This window comes from Cyprinus carpio, chromosome A24 (assembly GCF_018340385.1).
Source record: "Cyprinus carpio isolate SPL01 chromosome A24, ASM1834038v1, whole genome shotgun sequence".
Lineage (NCBI taxonomy): Eukaryota > Metazoa > Chordata > Actinopteri > Cypriniformes > Cyprinidae > Cyprinus > Cyprinus carpio.
In genome coordinates this window covers 17165416-17184383 of record NC_056595.1, presented here as the reverse complement: position 1 = coordinate 17184383, position 18968 = coordinate 17165416, and the positions used below count along the sequence as shown (strand labels likewise).

The 18968-nt window shown below is 34.7% G+C and overlaps 2 protein-coding genes and 1 non-coding gene across 3 annotated transcripts; 2 read left to right on the top strand and 1 right to left on the bottom strand.

Annotated features, from left to right (window-relative positions):
• The first annotated feature begins 8185 nt into the window (after positions 1–8185).
• crhb (corticotropin releasing hormone b) lies at positions 8186–9472 on the top strand. Its single transcript, XM_019105036.2, has 2 exons — positions 8186–8365; positions 8716–9472. Exon 2 carries the CDS (start codon positions 8738–8740, stop codon positions 9224–9226), a length of 489 nt encoding a protein of 162 aa, XP_018960581.2. The 5' UTR covers positions 8186–8365; positions 8716–8737; the 3' UTR covers positions 9227–9472.
• Positions 9473–11145: 1673 nt separating this feature from the next.
• On the bottom strand, positions 11146–17087 carry trim55b (tripartite motif containing 55b). Its single transcript, XM_042714429.1, has 9 exons — positions 16900–17087; positions 16371–16540; positions 14708–14882; positions 14446–14555; positions 14152–14178; positions 13159–13348; positions 12635–12657; positions 12437–12561; positions 11146–11312 (listed from the first exon to the last, which is right to left on the bottom strand). The coding sequence occupies exons 1-9, from the start codon at positions 17017–17019 to the stop codon at positions 11215–11217; spliced, it is 1038 nt and encodes a 345-aa protein (XP_042570363.1). The 5' UTR covers positions 17020–17087; the 3' UTR covers positions 11146–11214.
• A 1709-nt stretch (positions 17088–18796) lies between these two features.
• On the top strand, positions 18797–18882 carry trnay-gua. Its single transcript is given in 2 exon segments — positions 18797–18833; positions 18847–18882. It is a non-coding gene; the product is annotated as a tRNA-Tyr (tRNA).
• Positions 18883–18968: the final 86 nt, after the last annotated feature.

Here is an 18968-nt window from a genome sequence, read left to right as displayed (position 1 = left end):
GCACACTTCCACATTCATCGGGAGATGCAATTGATGGCTGATTATGGAAATAACATAATGCTGAATGAAGCATAAAGGTGTTTTACTGATCAGTCACTTGGACTCCATATGCTTATTTGCCCATTAAAAAGATGGTTCATCCAGAAATGAAAATGCAGTCATTATTTACTCACTCTCAAGTCGTTCCAAACCTGTATGAGTTTCTTTCCTCTGTAGAACACAAAAGTTTTTTTTTTTCCAGTGGGGTTCAGTGTTGTTTTGGAGCCCACTGACTTTCATTGTACACTGAAAAGAAAAGAAAAGGTTACAGCAAAAACCTATTAATTGGTTTCAAGTTACTTTGCTATGTATGGCAAAAAACTGTAAATGGTTTACCATTGAATTATACATAATTTTATTGTTAAATACAAATTTATGTTTCTAAGTAAAATATGTATTGCTGTATAATTTATGGTGAAAACACATCACATGTTTCTTCATGTTTTTGTTTTGTAATATACTGTACATTAGGGTGTTTTTGTTGCATTTGCTAAATTTTTACTATAAATGTTACTGGATATTTATGTATGGATGAAACCAGTTGAAATATTCTTGAAAACAGTTTTGATGTTCAGCAAAAAAACAAACAAACAAAAAAATTAAGTCATACACGTTTAGTAATAATAACAGAATTTAAATTTTTGGCTGTCCCTTTAATTTGATTTTTTTTTTTTTAATCTTCTGAAACGTGCAACCTAGCAATAGGAGTTGGGTGTTACATTTTTGCCTACACTCTTAAAAATAGTTTATGGCGATGCGATTGATGAAGAATTTTGGGTTCCTCAAAGAACCTATCAGTAACCATTTTTATCCTAGTGTGAAGAATATTTTAATAATCGAAAGAGTCCTTTTGTACTATAAAGAGCCTTTTGTGCAGTGGAAAGGTTACATGGATGCTAAAGTTTCTTCATGGAACAAATCAGTGCCAATAAAGAAAGTTTATTATAATTGGATACAGCATCACCTTAGAAAAAAAAACAATGAAGTGAGAATGTCTGAAGTTTTTGGTCTAGTGACAGTCCTGCAGGAACAGTATGGAAATGATGTGCTTAATCGTGTTAGGCAACACATGGGGATGAAGACGAACAGCAGAATGAAGGAGCGGAGTGAATGTGTGTGTGTAGGGGCAGTGACAAGGCAAAGCTGCACGCTCCCTGTGTGCTCACGGAGGAAAAGGCCACAAATCATTGATTCTGTGTCACTGAAACATGATCAAAGATCGTCCAGAGACATTCCCACAGGATCGAATGCCCTATTTAGAGAAGACACCAAATGAGTTGAGGGCAACGTTTGTCACTTTTGCTCAGTGATAAATCAAGAGAGGTCAGGATATTTGATATTAATGTTCTGTTTAGCATTTTTAAGCTTAACAAACTAAACTATTTTGCTTTTTCTTCCAAATTATTAAGATGCTAATATTCAAAACATTCAATGTGATCAGCAAATACTAAAAAAAAAAACTGTTTCTTCCTGACCTGACCCTAAAAACTGCTTTCAGTAGAGTTACCTAATGTAACTCCAATGAAAGTTAACTAATGTTCTGAGATTGATTCCGATGTATTAAATAATGTATTTGAGTTGAATAAAACTTACTGTATATATTAAGGTTACCTAACAACGTAACGTTTTTCTTATGAAACTGCCCTGAAACAAAAACGTTTACAGTGCAATGCAGTGTCTCCAAAGCATTTTAGTTTAAAAGCTGCTGCACAAAAGAAAATTAAGTACACTTTGGATAAAATATTCATGGAATTGCACTTAGTAGTGCAGTTGGCGAAGATTTGTGGTGTAAGCCTGAAAGGTTTTGCAGTAAGCAATTACAAAGTTAAGATCCACATAAAACTACAAAGTTACATTCATTTTTTTATTAATTTCATGCATGTTTGTTTACTAATATAAAAATATTTTGCAGTACCTAAATTATACTTTGAAAACAGATTAAAATACCTGTGAATAATACACTTTTTATTGGGATGCTTACAGACATATGTTTAATGCTGCTGGCTCATCTTTAAAAACAATTAAATCAGTGGCTCTAGAAGCAATCACCAAACAATAAAGCAACAATCAATAAAAAAATCACCAAGAAAAAACAAAAAAACAAAAAACAAAGAAACAAAAACTGATGTGTTTTTTTCAGTGGTGCTTTTTTAAACAGTGACAGTTCACCCCATATGATGTTCAACTGAGTTGTAGATCACGATTTCTGTCTGTAAGAAATCTTAAATTGTTATTCACAGTTATTGTCATCAGCAATATAATGTCACAAGCAATATTATAATTTCACAATAATCTTTTCCTCTAATATTCCCATCAAATAGTCTTCACATAAGAGCGTGCCTTCAGATGCTTCTTGAAGATTTCAGTGGATTCTGCTGTTCAGGTGAAGTTCATTTTTAATAACAAATCTATAGTATTCTAAAATAACCCTCATTTGCATAGAAGAAGATGCATGTTTGCTTTGAAAACGATGAGGATGACAGTATTTCAGCACATTTAGTGCTTGGTTACACTGTATAGTGGGTGGTTTGTGAATATGACACAGGTTTTTGCAAATGGTGCAGCTGTATAGTGAATTCAACCCACGTTGTTTATCTCTATGTACTGTACTATAAATCCTTACTGTTTTCTAGTATAATAATCTCATGTTAAAATGATTTTAGTATGAAAGACAAGGAGGACCTCAGGACTTTAGTTTACAGGATATCTCTGCTATATAAAGATGTCAGTGCAGTTGACTAAAATGTATGATTGATTTTCATGCCGGACCCAAAGTCTTCTCATGAGGGCTACTCATGTCACATCATATCAAATCATGTCACAGACAAAGTAGAGAATGTCTTGTCAGGCCCAGCAAATCGCAAAGCCAGAAGTGTCAGAAAAAGGTAAAAGACAGCGATCCTACACTGTCTGTGAAAGGTACTCAAAACTGGACGAGTAAGATGAAAGCAGAAAGGGACAGGTGCAATAGAGCATGGTGTTCCTGGCATCATCATCATCATCTCAAGGTGATTCAACAACAAAGGCCAACAGTGAAGAATGTGGAAAAGTGGAATCTGGACTTTGAAAAAGATTTTGTTCAGTCAGAGGAATTTTCCCTCACTTCCATCTAGTATGCATTGAAAAACATGTGAAGGATGATCCATGTGTAAAAGAAATAAAAATCCAATCATAAATCCCTGCTTTATAAACAATTCTAAAGAACAGTGCTTAAAATAGCAAAATAGAAGAACTTATCATTCATGAATCATGACTGCACACTGTATTCATATTAGCTGTAAACTAATGCATTTCCTAATGAACAGACCTGTGGGTGGCAGAACAACAGATAAATTTCAGCTCTTTTGTAATACACAGGAAAATCTTTGTTCCTTTTACACAATTAGACATCCCTTCCCAATATATCCATCAAAATAACAAAGCTTTCTATTGCAGAACAAATTATCAATGGAAAACTTAATTAGGCCCAGATATGTAATATATTCAAAGTAACAAATCAAAGATGCATGCAGAGCAGAGGAGACCATCTCCGCTCACTCTGGATGAATAATTAAGCCAGATGATGTTTGACTCTGTGTGTGACTCTGGCGTATCCATGCTCATCCAGCTTGATTCAGAGTATCATGGCCTGAGGGGGTGAGACGGCCACTCAAAGCCCTGAACTCATCTGCTCTCCCTGACAGCCAAGAGCTCCTTGTATTTTAAGAGACCTCTTAATGGACTCACTGCTCTCAATGAAATATCCAAATAGAGCAGATTTTGCATGCACCTAAAGGACAGTCGCCTGATGGGGTTGCAGTGACATGATTTTGGAGCTCTCTGTTTTTTTTTTATAACTTTCCACTGGTTGGACTGTAATCCTGGATGACATTTAGGGACCCATGAGCAATTGCAATAAAACAACCACAATAAAACCAATATGATACAGCTCATTAATTCAAAAATAAATACTAGAAAATAAATCCTCAAACATATCAGCATTAAAACTTAAAACAATTGAGATTAAAAGCTAGCAGAGTCCTTAAAGTGTGCAACCAGTGTACACTCTGTTATCTCATAAACCCATCAGAGCTCAGCGGCTGACAGATATTAAAAAACAGTTAAGAACTGTGATCCAGGAAGTTCTTTTTAAGTGCTAAAGTATTAGCGCAAAGTTATTAAAAAAATCAATAGTGAAGAATTTCATTCTTCATCAAATTCATTAAATACTGTACTATTAAGGTACACAGCCTAATATTGGTATTGCAGTTATCAACTTACTGATATATAAGTTAATCAGTACATAAAGAATAAAATATAAAAAAAATCTATATTAAAAATGTTATATGTTGATATTCAATATAAAATATTTATAAAATAATAAATAAAGTGCCATAGGAAAATACTTAAATATTAATATGAAAAAAGGTAATATTATAATATTTATGTAAAATATTGTTTTATAGAAAATTTTTATAATAATATTAATATAATGTGCTATATTTATATTTAAAGTAAGATTTTAATCATATTATGAAGGGAATTCAGATACAACACACTGTTCCATAAAAAAAAAAAATATTTTTCCAAATATTAGTTTGCAGTTTCTGATTAACTTATATTTCCGATAAATAAGCTTCACATTCAATATTAAAATATATATATATAATAATATTAATATAGTACATAAAATATTTAAGTGTCATAAGTAAATATTTAAATATTAATATTAAAATATTAGTTTGTATAAAATATTAAAGTTTAATAATTTTCAATAATAAATAAAGTGACAAATAAACATAAAAAATAAATATTGACATTCTTCATCAGAGTAAGAAGTTCTTCATCAAATTCAGTACATATGAAGTTATGGGAATTTGGATACAACCTATAAAAATAGAGTAATACAGTTAAGTCTTTCACTTAACAACAGCATGGTGTCTTTAAACATCTGAGTGTGCTGTTTTTAAACATCTCCGGGTGCCATTAATATGCGGCTGAAAACCAGGAGGAAGCCGATATTGTGAGTTTTCAGAATTCAATTAAAGACACCAATTCATATTGGCAAACACCCCATTGAGAAGACAGATGAGCCCTTCTATTGAGTCAGACCCCAGTCTATTTGGAGCAAGGAGATCAGCAGGCTCATTTATAGTACTGACAACCTTTATTGATCTCTCCTCACAGCTGACCAGAATAGACTATATCTGTTGACGACGATGTGCAGCTTAACGGCGTCATTGTTAACAGCACTGCTGTAATCCAATGCAATTACAAGGATGAAAGTGAAGTGTCTTACGACGATGTGATGAACAAATGAGGTAAAGAGTTGAATGAGCTTGAATGGAGAGTCAAATGATACTCTTTTAGAGTGTTTAAACCTATCAGGAGCAAGATGTAATGTTTCTCTGACTCTCTGAAGTGTGTTAGGTTTTTCCTTTAGAACCGCTGGTAAACATATGATACATCATATGCCTTATACACCAGTGAAAACCACATGAAGCTCTAGTATGGATTCAATGCGCCGGGCCCACGGCACTTCCTGTGTTTCATCATGTGGCATGTTTTGTTATCCGCTTCCAGACGTTGATTTGAAATCATAGTGACATCGATGACCATGAGCGAATTTGTGAATTTTGCGGCAAGGTGGTACGTTGGATTTGTGTCAGTAAGCAGCCACATGTCATGATGGGACCTGACACTGGGCCTGAAGGGAGGAGGAAAATTGCTCTGCTTTATTTTGCAGAGAAACGCTTAAGCTTTTGACCTCATCATTTGTTTGAACGCTTCATACAATCAATCAGAATGAAAACTCCCACGCAGCAGATCAAAAATTATTCAGTCTGAAACATCAATGAATGTCAGGAATTGCTTCATAGAGGTGTTTTGTCTAACTTTTAGGATCACACAGACAGTTGTGCTACGTTGCCCGAATATAATAATAATTAATTTACCGAGTGAATCACCGGCGTAAATTTGAGTGGATCAGGGACTAGGTGCTTTGAGGAGCTCAAAATAGAACCAAGATGTCTGCCGCCTTCTTCATCTGTCAGCTTTATCGTAGATGGATGCAGTCATTATCCATAATAACGTTATTCTTGGGATGAATCCACTCTTCTTGTTAACCGTCAGCCTTTTTCCCCTGAGCCTTCCCCATCCCACATATCATAAATGTAATGGCACTTTAAAAAAAAAAAGCACAACAGGCACAGACACCACTTTTTTTTTTAAAGCGTTACAGGCACAAATTCCATGCTTTTATTGTAAGAAATGGAAATGTTAGATAACCATGAAATGTTAGCTAGTTTAAAATACATCAAATGTCTGTATCCCTCCTTTGTTTTTGCCATATTTCTTGATTTTATGATTGTATCCAACAATTATATTCACACAACAATGTCCTAATTTTGACCTAATTTATTGAACTTTCATTCATTGTAATATTTTTCTTTGTTTTATAATTTATTCTTTTATATAAAATAGTTCATACACTTAAAAAAATTGTGTACATAAAAAAAATTAAACCTTTTTTTAATTTATGCAATTTAATTAATAGTAAAATTTCATCAAATTGAATTGAATAATCCTTATGTATTTTAATTGAATGAGTAAGGATTGTTCAGTTATTCAATTAAAATATGTAAGGATTATTAAATTCAATTTGATGGAATTTTACTGTTAATTAAATTGCATAAATCTTTTTTTATTATTATTACAAAATTGCATAAATCTTTAAAAAAGGCTTTTTTTGAGTGTAGGATTTTACCTTTCTTCTAAATCCTACACTATAGTTTTTCAGTGTATGAGCTGTTTCTGTTCTATTCTTTTTATATAAAGTAAAAGACTACAATGAATTGAATGCAATTCAACATATTAGGTCAAACTTTCTTTGCGATTTGTGATCTAATAATTGCTGAGTGAAAACACACTTACACTCACTTATCATTTTATAAGAAAAAATAAATTCCAAACCTTATATTCTAACAAAAACATCTTTCACTGATCATCTGTTGAGGAAAAAAAGCATTTTCAAACATTGTTTTGTATCCTATTCATTGAAAGTGCCTAATAATTCTTATTTTTGCATGGTGAAAATGTTTAAAACCATGGAAACCCACATGTCTGGATGAAAGGACAAAGCAACAACATTGAATTTCCATTCAAACCTTTTGGGGAATATGTAACCTCTATTTCTTTACACTTGTTAGCATGTATTGTCTAGAAGCTGATTGGGACTCTGTCTGATTGACATTCTGAAAACAGGTGTAAAGGGGCTCAAGCCAACTGTTCCATCTCCCAGCCTCCCTCACGGCCAGAGCAGAGCGAGGCGGGAGGACAGCACTTGACAGCAGTGACTGCGAGAGTGACGTGGTCCTGCTGCTGTGCATCTGTAATCACCGGGACCCAAAGCTCTGTCTGTGCTGTCTGGATAAGTGACACCCACTAGAACATCGCTCGAAGTTCACCACGCCTGTGTGCCTGTGACTGAAACAACTGAACAACCTGCGCTTTAGTGTGACGTATTTGATCGATTTTATGGAGGGAACAACCTGGAATGTGACCAAAGAATTGATTACTGCAGTCACACCACTTTAAAATGCATCTTTGGTCATTAGAGATGAATATCCAATTAAGCAAAGATCAAGAATGCGACCAGATATTCAAACTCAGTCAGTGAAATGCCACATTTGGTCTTAAGATTATTACAGAAAAAGTATAACAGATTTTAAATTACAGAAAACAAGGCTGTCTATTGCTAACTACTAACGACTATTGCATATTCCAAACTCCAAACCTAAAATCAAAATAAAATATAAATATTCAATATTCACTTTAGTGCATTTTCTTAACTTCAAATCTAACTTCAAGAGAACTTTTTAATATGCGCTTTTTAGATTATTTTGACATAAAGCGTGATTATGGATAATATTTTTCAAAGGCATAAAACTTTTTCAAAGGCATAAAGCTAAAAAATTTTTTAATACAATATGAATAATAAAAAGAGAAAGAGAATCCTAAAAATACCCGTGGTTTGTATGCATCTTCTTCTTTCACACACACACACACACTCACACACACTCAAGGACGCACACATACACACACCACGATGACTCATTCAAACCGAAAACTGTTCACTTACGTTCATTCAAGTCAACTGTCTCTCCCCTCTGCGCAGACGCAAGCTACTAAATGCGTGACACTTGTCGCTGACCGTGCCTATATAAATGCAAACTCCAGCCTTCCTTTGAAGAAGTCCTAAAAGTAATAACTTGATAGGCAACAACTGGAAGACAGACACACCTCGCAAAGTTCAAAAACCATCCAAGGATATATCAATTACGCACAGGTACGCAACATCTTATCTGGAATGAGACAGCTCATATTGTGGTAGCTTAGGACACGTCAGTTAATAACATCTTAAACTTGTAACCTTTATTCTAGTTAGTTTGTATTGCTGTGGATGCGTCCTCGTGTTTTGCGCACAATGAGGCACCGAGCTCTCCAACTTTAAAGCGCGCGTAAATGCCCAAGTGGACTTAGAAATATACATTTGTGCAATGCAAATATTAATGCAAATGTTCAGTAAGAGCGCTTTAACAAATTGCATCTGTCAAGATTTGAGCTTCGTCCCAGAGTGCGCAAAACAGTTGCAGAGAAGTTGAATTCGTGCCCATAATTGACTCACTTCTCCCGCAGATTCTCCTCGCCACTTTTTGACATGAAGCTCAATTTTCTCGTCACCACCGTGGCTCTGCTCGTTGCCTTTCCACCACCGTATGAATGTAGAGCCATCGAAAGCAGCTCCAACCAGCCAGCAGCGGACCCCGATGGAGAGCGACAGTCGCCGCCGCTTTTGGCACGCTTAGGGGAGGAGTACTTCATCCGGCTCGGTAACAGAAACCAGAATTCTCCCCGATCCCCAGCCGACAGCTTCCCCGAGACATCCCAGTATACCAAAAGAGCACTGCAGCTCCAGTTAACGCAGCGTCTGTTGGAGGGGAAAGTTGGAAACATCGGCCGCTTGGATGGCAATTACGCGCTCCGGGCGCTCGACTCAGTGGAGAGAGAGCGCAGGTCGGAGGAGCCGCCGATTTCCCTGGACCTGACCTTTCATCTGCTACGAGAAGTACTGGAGATGGCCAGAGCCGAACAAATGGCCCAACAAGCTCACAGCAACCGCAAAATGATGGAAATATTCGGGAAGTAACCACGAGCAAACCCATCAGCCAAAGATATTTTTACATTTAGCACAAACATGAATATTCTGTACCATAGTGCTGCTTTTCCATCATGATCTATTTATACCGGTGATTTATTTATTTGTAGATATTTCAATGAAGGCGAATAGAGTACAGTAGGTGTATATGAAGCGCAAAACTGTCATCACTCTCCATCAATGTTATTGTATAAGTGATCATCCAGAACTGTAGATTAAGAAAACGTTTGAGTTTCTTTTTAAAAAAAGACAATATTTTCCAGTACTGTATTATTTTATCTGACAGACTTGAGTTTCATTGTAACATACAGTATATTGTCTAAGTTTGTTAATAAACTAATGAGCAACCATTAATTTTTGTTGTGCAAGAGAATGTCTTATATTTATATTTTTCAATAAAACTTTGAAAGCCAGTTTCGCACCTCTTGTCTAGATTATTGACATGAAAAAGTGATTAAATAATAATAAAAAACCTCTACTTCTATTTCACAGTCATTACGTAAAAAAAAATATTTATCAATGCATTAAAACATTGTGAAGATAACTGCAAACTGTTTTTTTTTTTTTTTTTTTTGATAACTTTAGGGATAAATAAATGAGGGTCATCCAGAGATGATTGACAGATATGGCATCTTGTTCCTGTCTGGTTTAACTTTTCAACTTTTACCAGCAACCTTCAAAAAATTTAACCTAACAATAATAATAATAAAAAAAAATCAAACAAGTCATAAATACATATAAGGTACCTCAGAGTATATTGCACATAAACACTGAATTATTAAATCAATTTACTTGCCAATGCTCAATTACACTACACTAATTACACTTACACTAATGCTGGACTTGGCAGCATGTCTTTGAGAAGATAATTTACATTCTTTGGGTAAAATGTTAGTGGTGGGAAAATAAATTTAGTAGACAAGACCATGATTACAAAGGCAACTGATTATCAAATGCAGTATAAACACTGGTGCTGACTGAAACTTTTCACGCCAAACCAAATAACTGATGAGTGGTGACTCATTCTACAGCACTGGAGATCTTGGGTGTAGTTTCAATGAACCATGTCGTAACTTGAATGGGTGAAGCACATCTAAATCTGATCAATAACTCAAATGTGAACTAACAAGTGAACATTTCACCACAGACTCAGTTTCACTAGGATTGATTCATTGTAGAAGGTGGTGAGACGAGTGTTGTTTTGGTGTTGTGCTCCCTGGACCTCATTAAGTTGGTTGTAGCCGTTCTCTGTGTGAAGCCAGCAACAGAAGCACATCCTGTCACTGATCACCCTCCACTGGGCCAGAATATATGGATTACGCAATGTCCTGGCATCGTTATTTCAGCTCGACCACCGAGATGTGCGAACATCACTTGTTTACTCTTCGCCTACAAGACCAGGGGAAGACAATCCTGTGAGCAAAGAGACGAGGCGATTACATCCACCGGATGTTTCTTCATGTAGATTAGGCATCTGATGTATATGTGATACACCAATGCTTTTGGAACTGAACTGAATGTTGGTTTGAATTAAATCTGTTACAAATGACTAGACTACATAAGGGTAACATTTTATTTTATGTTGACGTTTCTAAATATGAAATCCAGAGAATATTTAAAGCGAATCATATCATTCTTAACAAAACACCACTGATGTACCAACTGCAATGAAAATACCATGCAAACACTCCCTACGCAGTAAACAACACCACAAATCTCGCAAGGGTTTCTTAAGTCATCTCCATTTATATTTAGTCATCTAGTGACTTTTATTAAGGGGTTATTGAAACAGAAACCGTACCAGTACCCGAAAGTCACTGGTAAAATAGTCTGCACTTTGTGAAGTTAGGATGATGTGGCGGATCTGCGTGTGCTCGGGGGTTGTGGGGGAAGAAGAGGCATAATGTGAAGTTAGGATGATGTGGCGGATCTGCGTGTGCTCGGGGGTTGTGGGGGAAGAAGAGGCGGAAGGGCTTCATTCAGTGAATCCAATTCTCCCGAGGCTGTTTGCCCTGCCTGCCATCCGCATCGACACCCACCTCATCCTCATCTTCATCCTCCTCCTCTTCATCATCATCTGCAAACAATGAGAGTTTAAAGGAATAGTTCACCCAAAAATGTACTCACCCTCACGCCATCCAAGATGTAGATGATTTTGTTTCTTCATTGGACCAGATTTTTAAAAATTTAGGAATGCATCACTTGCTAACCAGTGGGTCCTCTGCAGTGAATGGGTGCCGTCAGAATGAGAGTTCAAACAGCTGATAAAAACATCACAAACTGATAGGTTGGAGTCATGTGGATTACTTATGGATAATTGTAATTATCCATAAATAATCCACATGATTCCAGCCTGTAAGTTAACATCTTGTGAAATGAAAAACTGTGTGTTTGTAAGAAACAATAATTAAGGTCTTTTAACTTTAAAAAGTAGCTTCTGGCCAAAATACTAGTACATAAAAGCTTTCACCAGTTAAAAAGTTCATTGTGTGTTCAAAATCCACTGACACATTTGTTTAGAATTGTTTTCGCTTATAAACAATGTTTGATCTCTGCATATTTCTCTCCTGTTTCAGATGAGATGACCTTTTCACTGGAGAAAGCAATATTATGAATAGAGAACTCGTATTTGCAACTCGCAAAATGTTTTAATGATGGGTTTGTTTACAATAAACATGCATCATTTCACTTTACAATATGTTAATTGATGGGCTGAAGTCATGTGATGTTTTAATCAGCTGCTTGGACTTTCATTCTGATGGCACCCATACACTGCAGAGGATCCATCAGTGGGCAAGAAATGTAATGTTAAATTTCTCCAAAACAATGAAGAAACAATCTCATATACAATGCTGGATAGGATGAGGGTGAGTAAACATTTAGCAAATTTTCATTTTTAGGTGAACTATTCCTTTAACTTATAAAATGGAAAAGTTGCATTTTCTCAAACCAATCTGAACGTTTTTACGGTCTGAAAACATGCTTAAGAGGCTCCTAAAAAACACATAAAAACCTCCTAAACAAAGGCTTTTGAACTGGCTGCTCATTGAGTCACGGTCTGAAAACATGCTTAAGAGGCTCCTAAATAGCACATGAAAACGTTATTTTCAAAATCAATTCAACAAGCTAACTTGATTTAAACCCACACATGTTGATAGTCAAAGCTGAATCAGGTTAATGAGCATTTCAGGTGAGTTGTACCTCTGGCGAAGTCGATATTGCGTAGTGCCCTGCCCTCTCTTTTGAAGCTCACAGAGTAATGATCCATGTTCTCATAGCTACGCTCCACTCTCTCCAGGTGCGACGTATTCGATGCCTCTGAAATTCTAGCAAACAAGAAATCAATTTGTGTGTTTGTTCAAAATACACATTAATGTTGGAGAAAGAATCAACACTTACTTTTGCAAGAGGGGTTTGGCATTCTGTATGGCATGTGTAGGAGAAAAAGAGATGATTTATTTCACAACAAGATAACACAAATTATGTATAAAATATACAGAATTTCTAAAGGGTTCCCACAAATTTTATCAGTCTTTTTTATTATTTTTATTATTATATTTTTATTAATTATCTCATTCATCGCTGGCATGGATTTCCATCCCAGTCTTGAATTCATGGCTTTAAACAGTTAAAATGAATAGTGTATAAATGCCTCCAATAAGATCCTCAACAGACAGACTAATATTTTTATTCTGGTTTGCAGAAATGTCTTTCTCAAAAAAGCATTTGCAAAAAGAATTATCTAGATGATTAATTATTTTAGAGCAGAGCAAACTAATAGTATATTTACAGAAGGATCCCATTTCTCATTTCCATGACTATTCAAGGCATTTTTTTTTAAATAAATAAATAAATAAATATATCAAAAGTTTTCATTATTGTGTTCAATCCTGTTTCTATAATCTGTTGTAGACATAAAGGACCTGTAAGAAAACAGCCATCTCAGGTTCTTCCAGTGTCTGGATTCCTGTCTCCATGATTTTGGTCATGGACACCAGATGATCTCCATACTTTCTTGTGAGTCGACGTATGTAACTCAGTTTCTCTTCCTGTTCAGCGTTCACTTTCACATTCATCTCTCTCTTCCTGTCCTCCAGGATGGCGTACAAATTAAAAAAAATTACACAAAACTTATAATATTTACACCCTAAAAATACATGTAAATAAAAAAAAAAAATAAATATACTATAGATTAAAATACATTCATGATCATAACTGTACAGTATGCTAAGCAATCAAAGTATATACAGTACTTATAAAATACATTACTAAAAAAAATATTTTTATAAAATCAACAAGTATGAAAAAAATCAATCATTAATAAAAACAATAAGTACATACAATAAAAACAAACATAATAAATAACACTTACAATTTCAAATAAATCTCTTCTTTTTAACTTTCTATTCTAATCAAAGAATACTGAAAAAAATGTATCACAAATTCCAGAAAAATGTATTAAGCAGCAACTGTTTCAACATTAATAATAATAAGAAATGTTTCTTAAGTCGCAAATCAGCATATTAGAATGATTTCTGAAGGATCATTTGAAGACTGGAGTAATGATGCTGATATTCAGCTTTGCCATCACAAGTATAAATTACATTTTAAAATATTTGAAAATAGAAAACAGTTATTTTAAACCACAATAATATTTCACAATATTTCTGTCTTTGCTATATTTTTGGTTAAATAAATCCAGTCTTGGTGAGCATAAGAGACTTCTTTTAAAAACATTTAAATTGTACCGATCCCTAACTTTTGAGTGATATATAGCATATAATCATAATTTTACTCAATAATGACACTTTATAGGCTACTATTGGGCGATTGGAACACAACCGGTATGTTTGATGTAAATAACTAACTATGGACCACCAAATTTTAAGATTAAGGTTTAAAATGTACTCTGTAAATCAATAGTTTGACTACCTGTTTCTTTCCTTCGACCGAATCCAACCCTCAACCTTGCTCACAATGACTTTCCATCACAGGAGCCATATGCTCAACAGAGACGGCTCATTTCTGTTTGCTTGTCAATCATGGAGCCTCCGTGAACGCAACTGTGAGGTCTGGAGAGAATCCAGCTTCCTGCCTGCCTAGCTCGTCGATGCCAGAGCGTGTGTATCTTTTGTCAGAAGAAGCTTTCTTACATTCCTCATCAATAATCCTGATCTAATGCCAGGCTTTGGGGAGGGAGAAGCCCCCACACAGGGTGACTAACCTCTATGCTTCTGCAGGTCTCCTCCAACTGACTGATGATGCCTTGGATTCTGTCATTATTGCCCACCATCATTGCTATTCCATCCGAGAGCTCTGTCTGGAGATGAGGACGTGCGTAAGCATATTAACACACAACTGTAAAAATATATGCTGCATACACAAGCGCATACACACTGACGCAAACGCAAAAGCGTACTTATGCAGACAAACATTAATATTAATATGACTGGAAACCGCAAGATTTTTTACCTTTTGCGTCTGGTAAATACTGTTAAGAGGGGCCACTTCACAGTCCTTATGGGCGCCGAACACTTTACACATAGAACAAGTGGGAACGCCACAGGTCAAGCAGTAAATGTTGATTTTCTCATCCTCATGGACTTCACACACTGGCTGGTCAACCTTCCTCTCTGGAGAAGGTCTGCTGCTTTAGAGAATAATAGATCCATGAGTATCAGTGTCTGACATCTGAGGTTAAGCAATATAATAAAACAGATTCTAAGGTTCAAAACCTTTCTGCTTTTGCCTCAGATGTGGACAGAACTTCAAATTAATGCTTAATGAATTAACTATAGAGTTCACTAAGCCACATTGTGGGTTTGCTATGCATGTCACTACGCCTAGGAGACTCAACACTGACTGGTGAACTAAAAATAAGTTCGCTGCCAGCTGACTGTCATCCTTAGACTTCTGACCTGTCTGAGCCACAGGTCTTGGGAGCCACATAGACACTAGGTAATCTGTCTATTGCAGTGAAAAACACTGAGCTTTAAAACATGAACCTCTCACTCAAAAGCTTTTTTTTGAGCTCATAAAGTGAAACGCTTAAGTGGGATGCAAAGTGACAGGGTGGTGGAGAATTTAATCGTTCAGCCTTGGGGAATTTCATTCTTAAAAGCATGTCTGCTCTTTTATTAAAAAAAAAAAATTCATGCACTAATACACTTTAATAAAAGGAATATTAATTATAGACAAAAAAAAAAAAAAAAATTTACAACATGATAACTATAGTTACAAAACGATAATAATAAATCTCTATCTTTATAAAATAAATATACAATACGTAATTATAACATTATAATATAATTAGTCTTATTTTCATTAATGTTATCTCTATTTTAACTTGTCATAATTATAAAATGTCATCTCTTAATTTTGAATTTGTATGTCATTTGTATGTAATTATGACTTTTTGTCTCATAATTATGACTTTGTATGTCATAATTTCAACTTTTATGTTAATTTTCACTTTTATATCAGTTTCAGAAACTCATTTCCACCACACAGGAAAAGGAATCATTTAGTAAATCATAATAATGAAAAAAAACTTTAAAAAAAAATTAATTAAAAAATCCTAAATCAAATTTCAACTTTGTATCTTTTAGTACTTTTTATGTCATAATTATGATTTACCAAAGCATGATTTTATTTCCTTGTGTGGTGTTATTTCATTTGTGTATACAATAATTCGGCTTGAGTCTATGTAACTGGTCTAAATAACAACACAATAACAATAACAAAAACAAATAATAAATTAAATGCCTAAACACAACAAATCACAACAATACCAGAACAAAAATTAATAGGAAGTTATTGGCCTAAACAGAAGAATTTATAACCAATAATATTAAATTAGAATACCATGTATTGATTCTTTACAACAAAATGCTGTTGAGAATATGTAAGCATCAGACCAGAAATCATCTGTTTGAGACTTTTAATTTAACACATCTCCACAACATTATCAACAAATCATCCATAAATCAACTTTTAGAAAAAACTAACTTATCAAACAACGTATACTTCTAAAACACCCACCTGATACATATCTTTAGGTATCACACAAGGGATCTTGTTAAACCACGTGGACTTCTGTTAGAGCTTCCTGAGGTGTTTGTTACCCAGCTCTAACCTGATGTACTCCTGTTTGTACATGTCAATGATGTTTTCCACCAGAAGGTTTCTCTGCAGACCGTAGACCCCATGGCGGTTCAGCACAACTTCATGCCTGCAGGACGGACACCTGAAACGGCCACCTGACGCCCCTGTGCCTCCTCTGGTGGGAAGGTATGGATTTGAGGACTGGATAGGAAGTGTGGGACAGCAAATGAACAAAACACGTTATTTTTTTAAAAAAAATTTTAGATTATTGATTGTTTATTTACAAATATTCATATAATTTAGCTTTCTGAGTATAGGTAGAACCCAAATAGCCTGTGTTTAAATAAAAAAGGCGATTAAGGTGAAGCAACACTATATTAGACTACATATTAAACAAAACTAAAATAAAACAGACAATAAAAATAAATATAAAAAAAAAAATAAAAAAAAAAACACAAAAACAATAGGCTATAAAACAATTTATTTATTTTCTAAAAGAGGGTATATCAATATTTTTGTGATTAATTTAGTTGATAAACAAAAAAATACTGAAACTTTACCTGGAAAATGTCATTAGCACATTTCCGGCAAAGATTATGTTGACAAGGAAGAATCACAACCGGTTTCGTGAACATTTCCAGACAAATGGGACAAATAAGCTGCTTCTCCAAGCTGTCCATCCTGATTTGACGAGCTACGAGTCGAGAATGAGACCGTTTGCGATTGAGAAAATTAAACTGTCCCACACCCTGTAAAAGCAGTCAAACCATTCCCCACCCACCTCTCTAACGCCTGTCTGTGCCCTCTATAATGAGGCTTGGCATTCCCCCACGCCAAGGCCCACTATCAGTGAGCGCTGTTTTTAGAAAGCGCACGTCAGAGGTTGCCATGTTTACTTGCCCATATATGAAAATGATACTGTTAACTCAACCTGCATCTCTTCAACGCAATAAACACAGGAAAGTAAAAAAAATAATAATAAAATAAAATAAAATAAAATGAAATGAAATGAAATGAAATGAAATGAAATGAAATTCATTAATTACATACATAATACACATTGATACATACATTTGTTGGTATAACATATGTAAGAAAATACAATAAAATGATAAAATGATGATTTTCAATTATGGCAGTATTTCATGTTAAAATAGAGACAATGCCTTTAAAATCCAATTCCATAAGGCAGAATAGTGTAAAAAAAACAAAAACATCTAGTAAAAAAAAGGAAAACATCTGCAATTTCATGGTTTAGCCACTAGATTTCTATATAGCTCTACAGTTGTGCTCAAACTTATACATACCCTTGGTAATTATGATCAAAGAAAGATGTGAAAATAAATCTGCATTGTTTATCCATGTGATCTTTAATGCAAAAATTTCAAAAAAAAGTCTAACTTTTAATTGAAGTAAAAAAAAATCACATTAGGAAATAAATATTTTACTCTAGTACACAATGGCCACATTTATTGATACCCCTAGAAATTCTTACGATTAAAATATCTCTTAAGTATATTCCCAAGTATATTTGGAATTATTTTTTTTTTTTGTTATCACACCAGGATGACTAAGAAGATGAAGTTGTCCAGCCTTGGCTTCCTGTTTCACAGGATTATAAATATGAGGAACACAAAGGCCAAATTCACTTAATCATTGAACACAAGGATTCAAATCAAATAATATATTTTTGATGTGCAGCAAAAGAATGTTGAACTTCACAAATTTAGAAAATGGCTGTAAGAAAAGAAAAAAATTCCACATTGTCCACCATCAGGGCAATAATTAATAGTTTCCAGTCAACTAAAGATGTTACAAATCTGCCTGGAAGATGACTTGTGTCAATTTCATCATAATACACCATAAGGTGAAGCGTTTGAGTGGCCAAAGACTCTCCAAGTATCACAACTGGAGAATTCCAGAGATTAGTTGAGTCTTGGGGTCAGAAAGCCTAATATATATATCATATATATCAAACAGCCCCTACATCACCACATTTTGTTCGGGAGGGTTTCAAGAAAAACTCTTGAATTCTTTGTATTTTTGTGTAACATTATTCCCCATTCATTTCCAACGATCATTTTTTGACCACGAACAACAACTTTTTTTCACGACCATTTAGCTTTTTTCGATTCAAGTCCACGATTGTTTTGTAGTGACTGCCATAAAAGTCACAGAGTTTCCTACCATTCCGATGAAGTAACGTTAGCGATTTTTAAAATTTCGGAACAATTGGTTTTTTTTTTCGTTCTAAAACGACCGAACGGCATCAGAGGGTTAGGGACGAAAAAAAACAACGGCATTCCCTGGTCTTTATTTTACAGAAATCTACACGTGAATAAATTACTTGTTAGTTATATTTTGTAATAAATGTGTATCCACTCTTATCATGCTAAATTACTTCCAATTTTTGCCGTGTAAGTTTTTCCCTCAAGAGCGACCCCCAGAACACGTGTTCCTTCGATAGCTCAGTTGGTAGAGCGGAGGACTGTAGAGGAAGCACTGTAATCCTTAGGTCGCTGGTTCGAATCCGGCTCGAAGGAAACTTTTTTTTTTTTTTTTTTGTTGCTGTTGTTTTAAATTAACACTCAGTGAACTTCAAAACGTGAAACGGTCCATCTAAATTCAC

What these genes read in the sequence shown, in the direction of transcription:
- crhb (XM_019105036.2), top strand. Translation starts at nt 8,738, where the DNA reads ATGAAGCTCAATTTTCTCGTCACCACCGTGGCTCTGCTCGTTGCCTTT.
- trim55b (XM_042714429.1), bottom strand. Translation starts at nt 17,019, where the DNA reads ATGGACAGCTTGGAGAAGCAGCTTATTTGTCCCATTTGTCTGGAAATG. An exon ending in GTGCTAATGACATTTTCCAG is followed by an intron (nt 16,541 to 16,899) that starts GTAAAGTTTCAG and finishes CTTCCTATCCAG; the next exon opens with TCCTCAAATCCATACCTTCC. An exon ending in AGATGGCTGTTTTCTTACAG is followed by an intron (nt 12,658 to 13,158) that starts GTCCTTTATGTC and finishes CATGCCATACAG; the next exon opens with AATGCCAAACCCCTCTTGCA.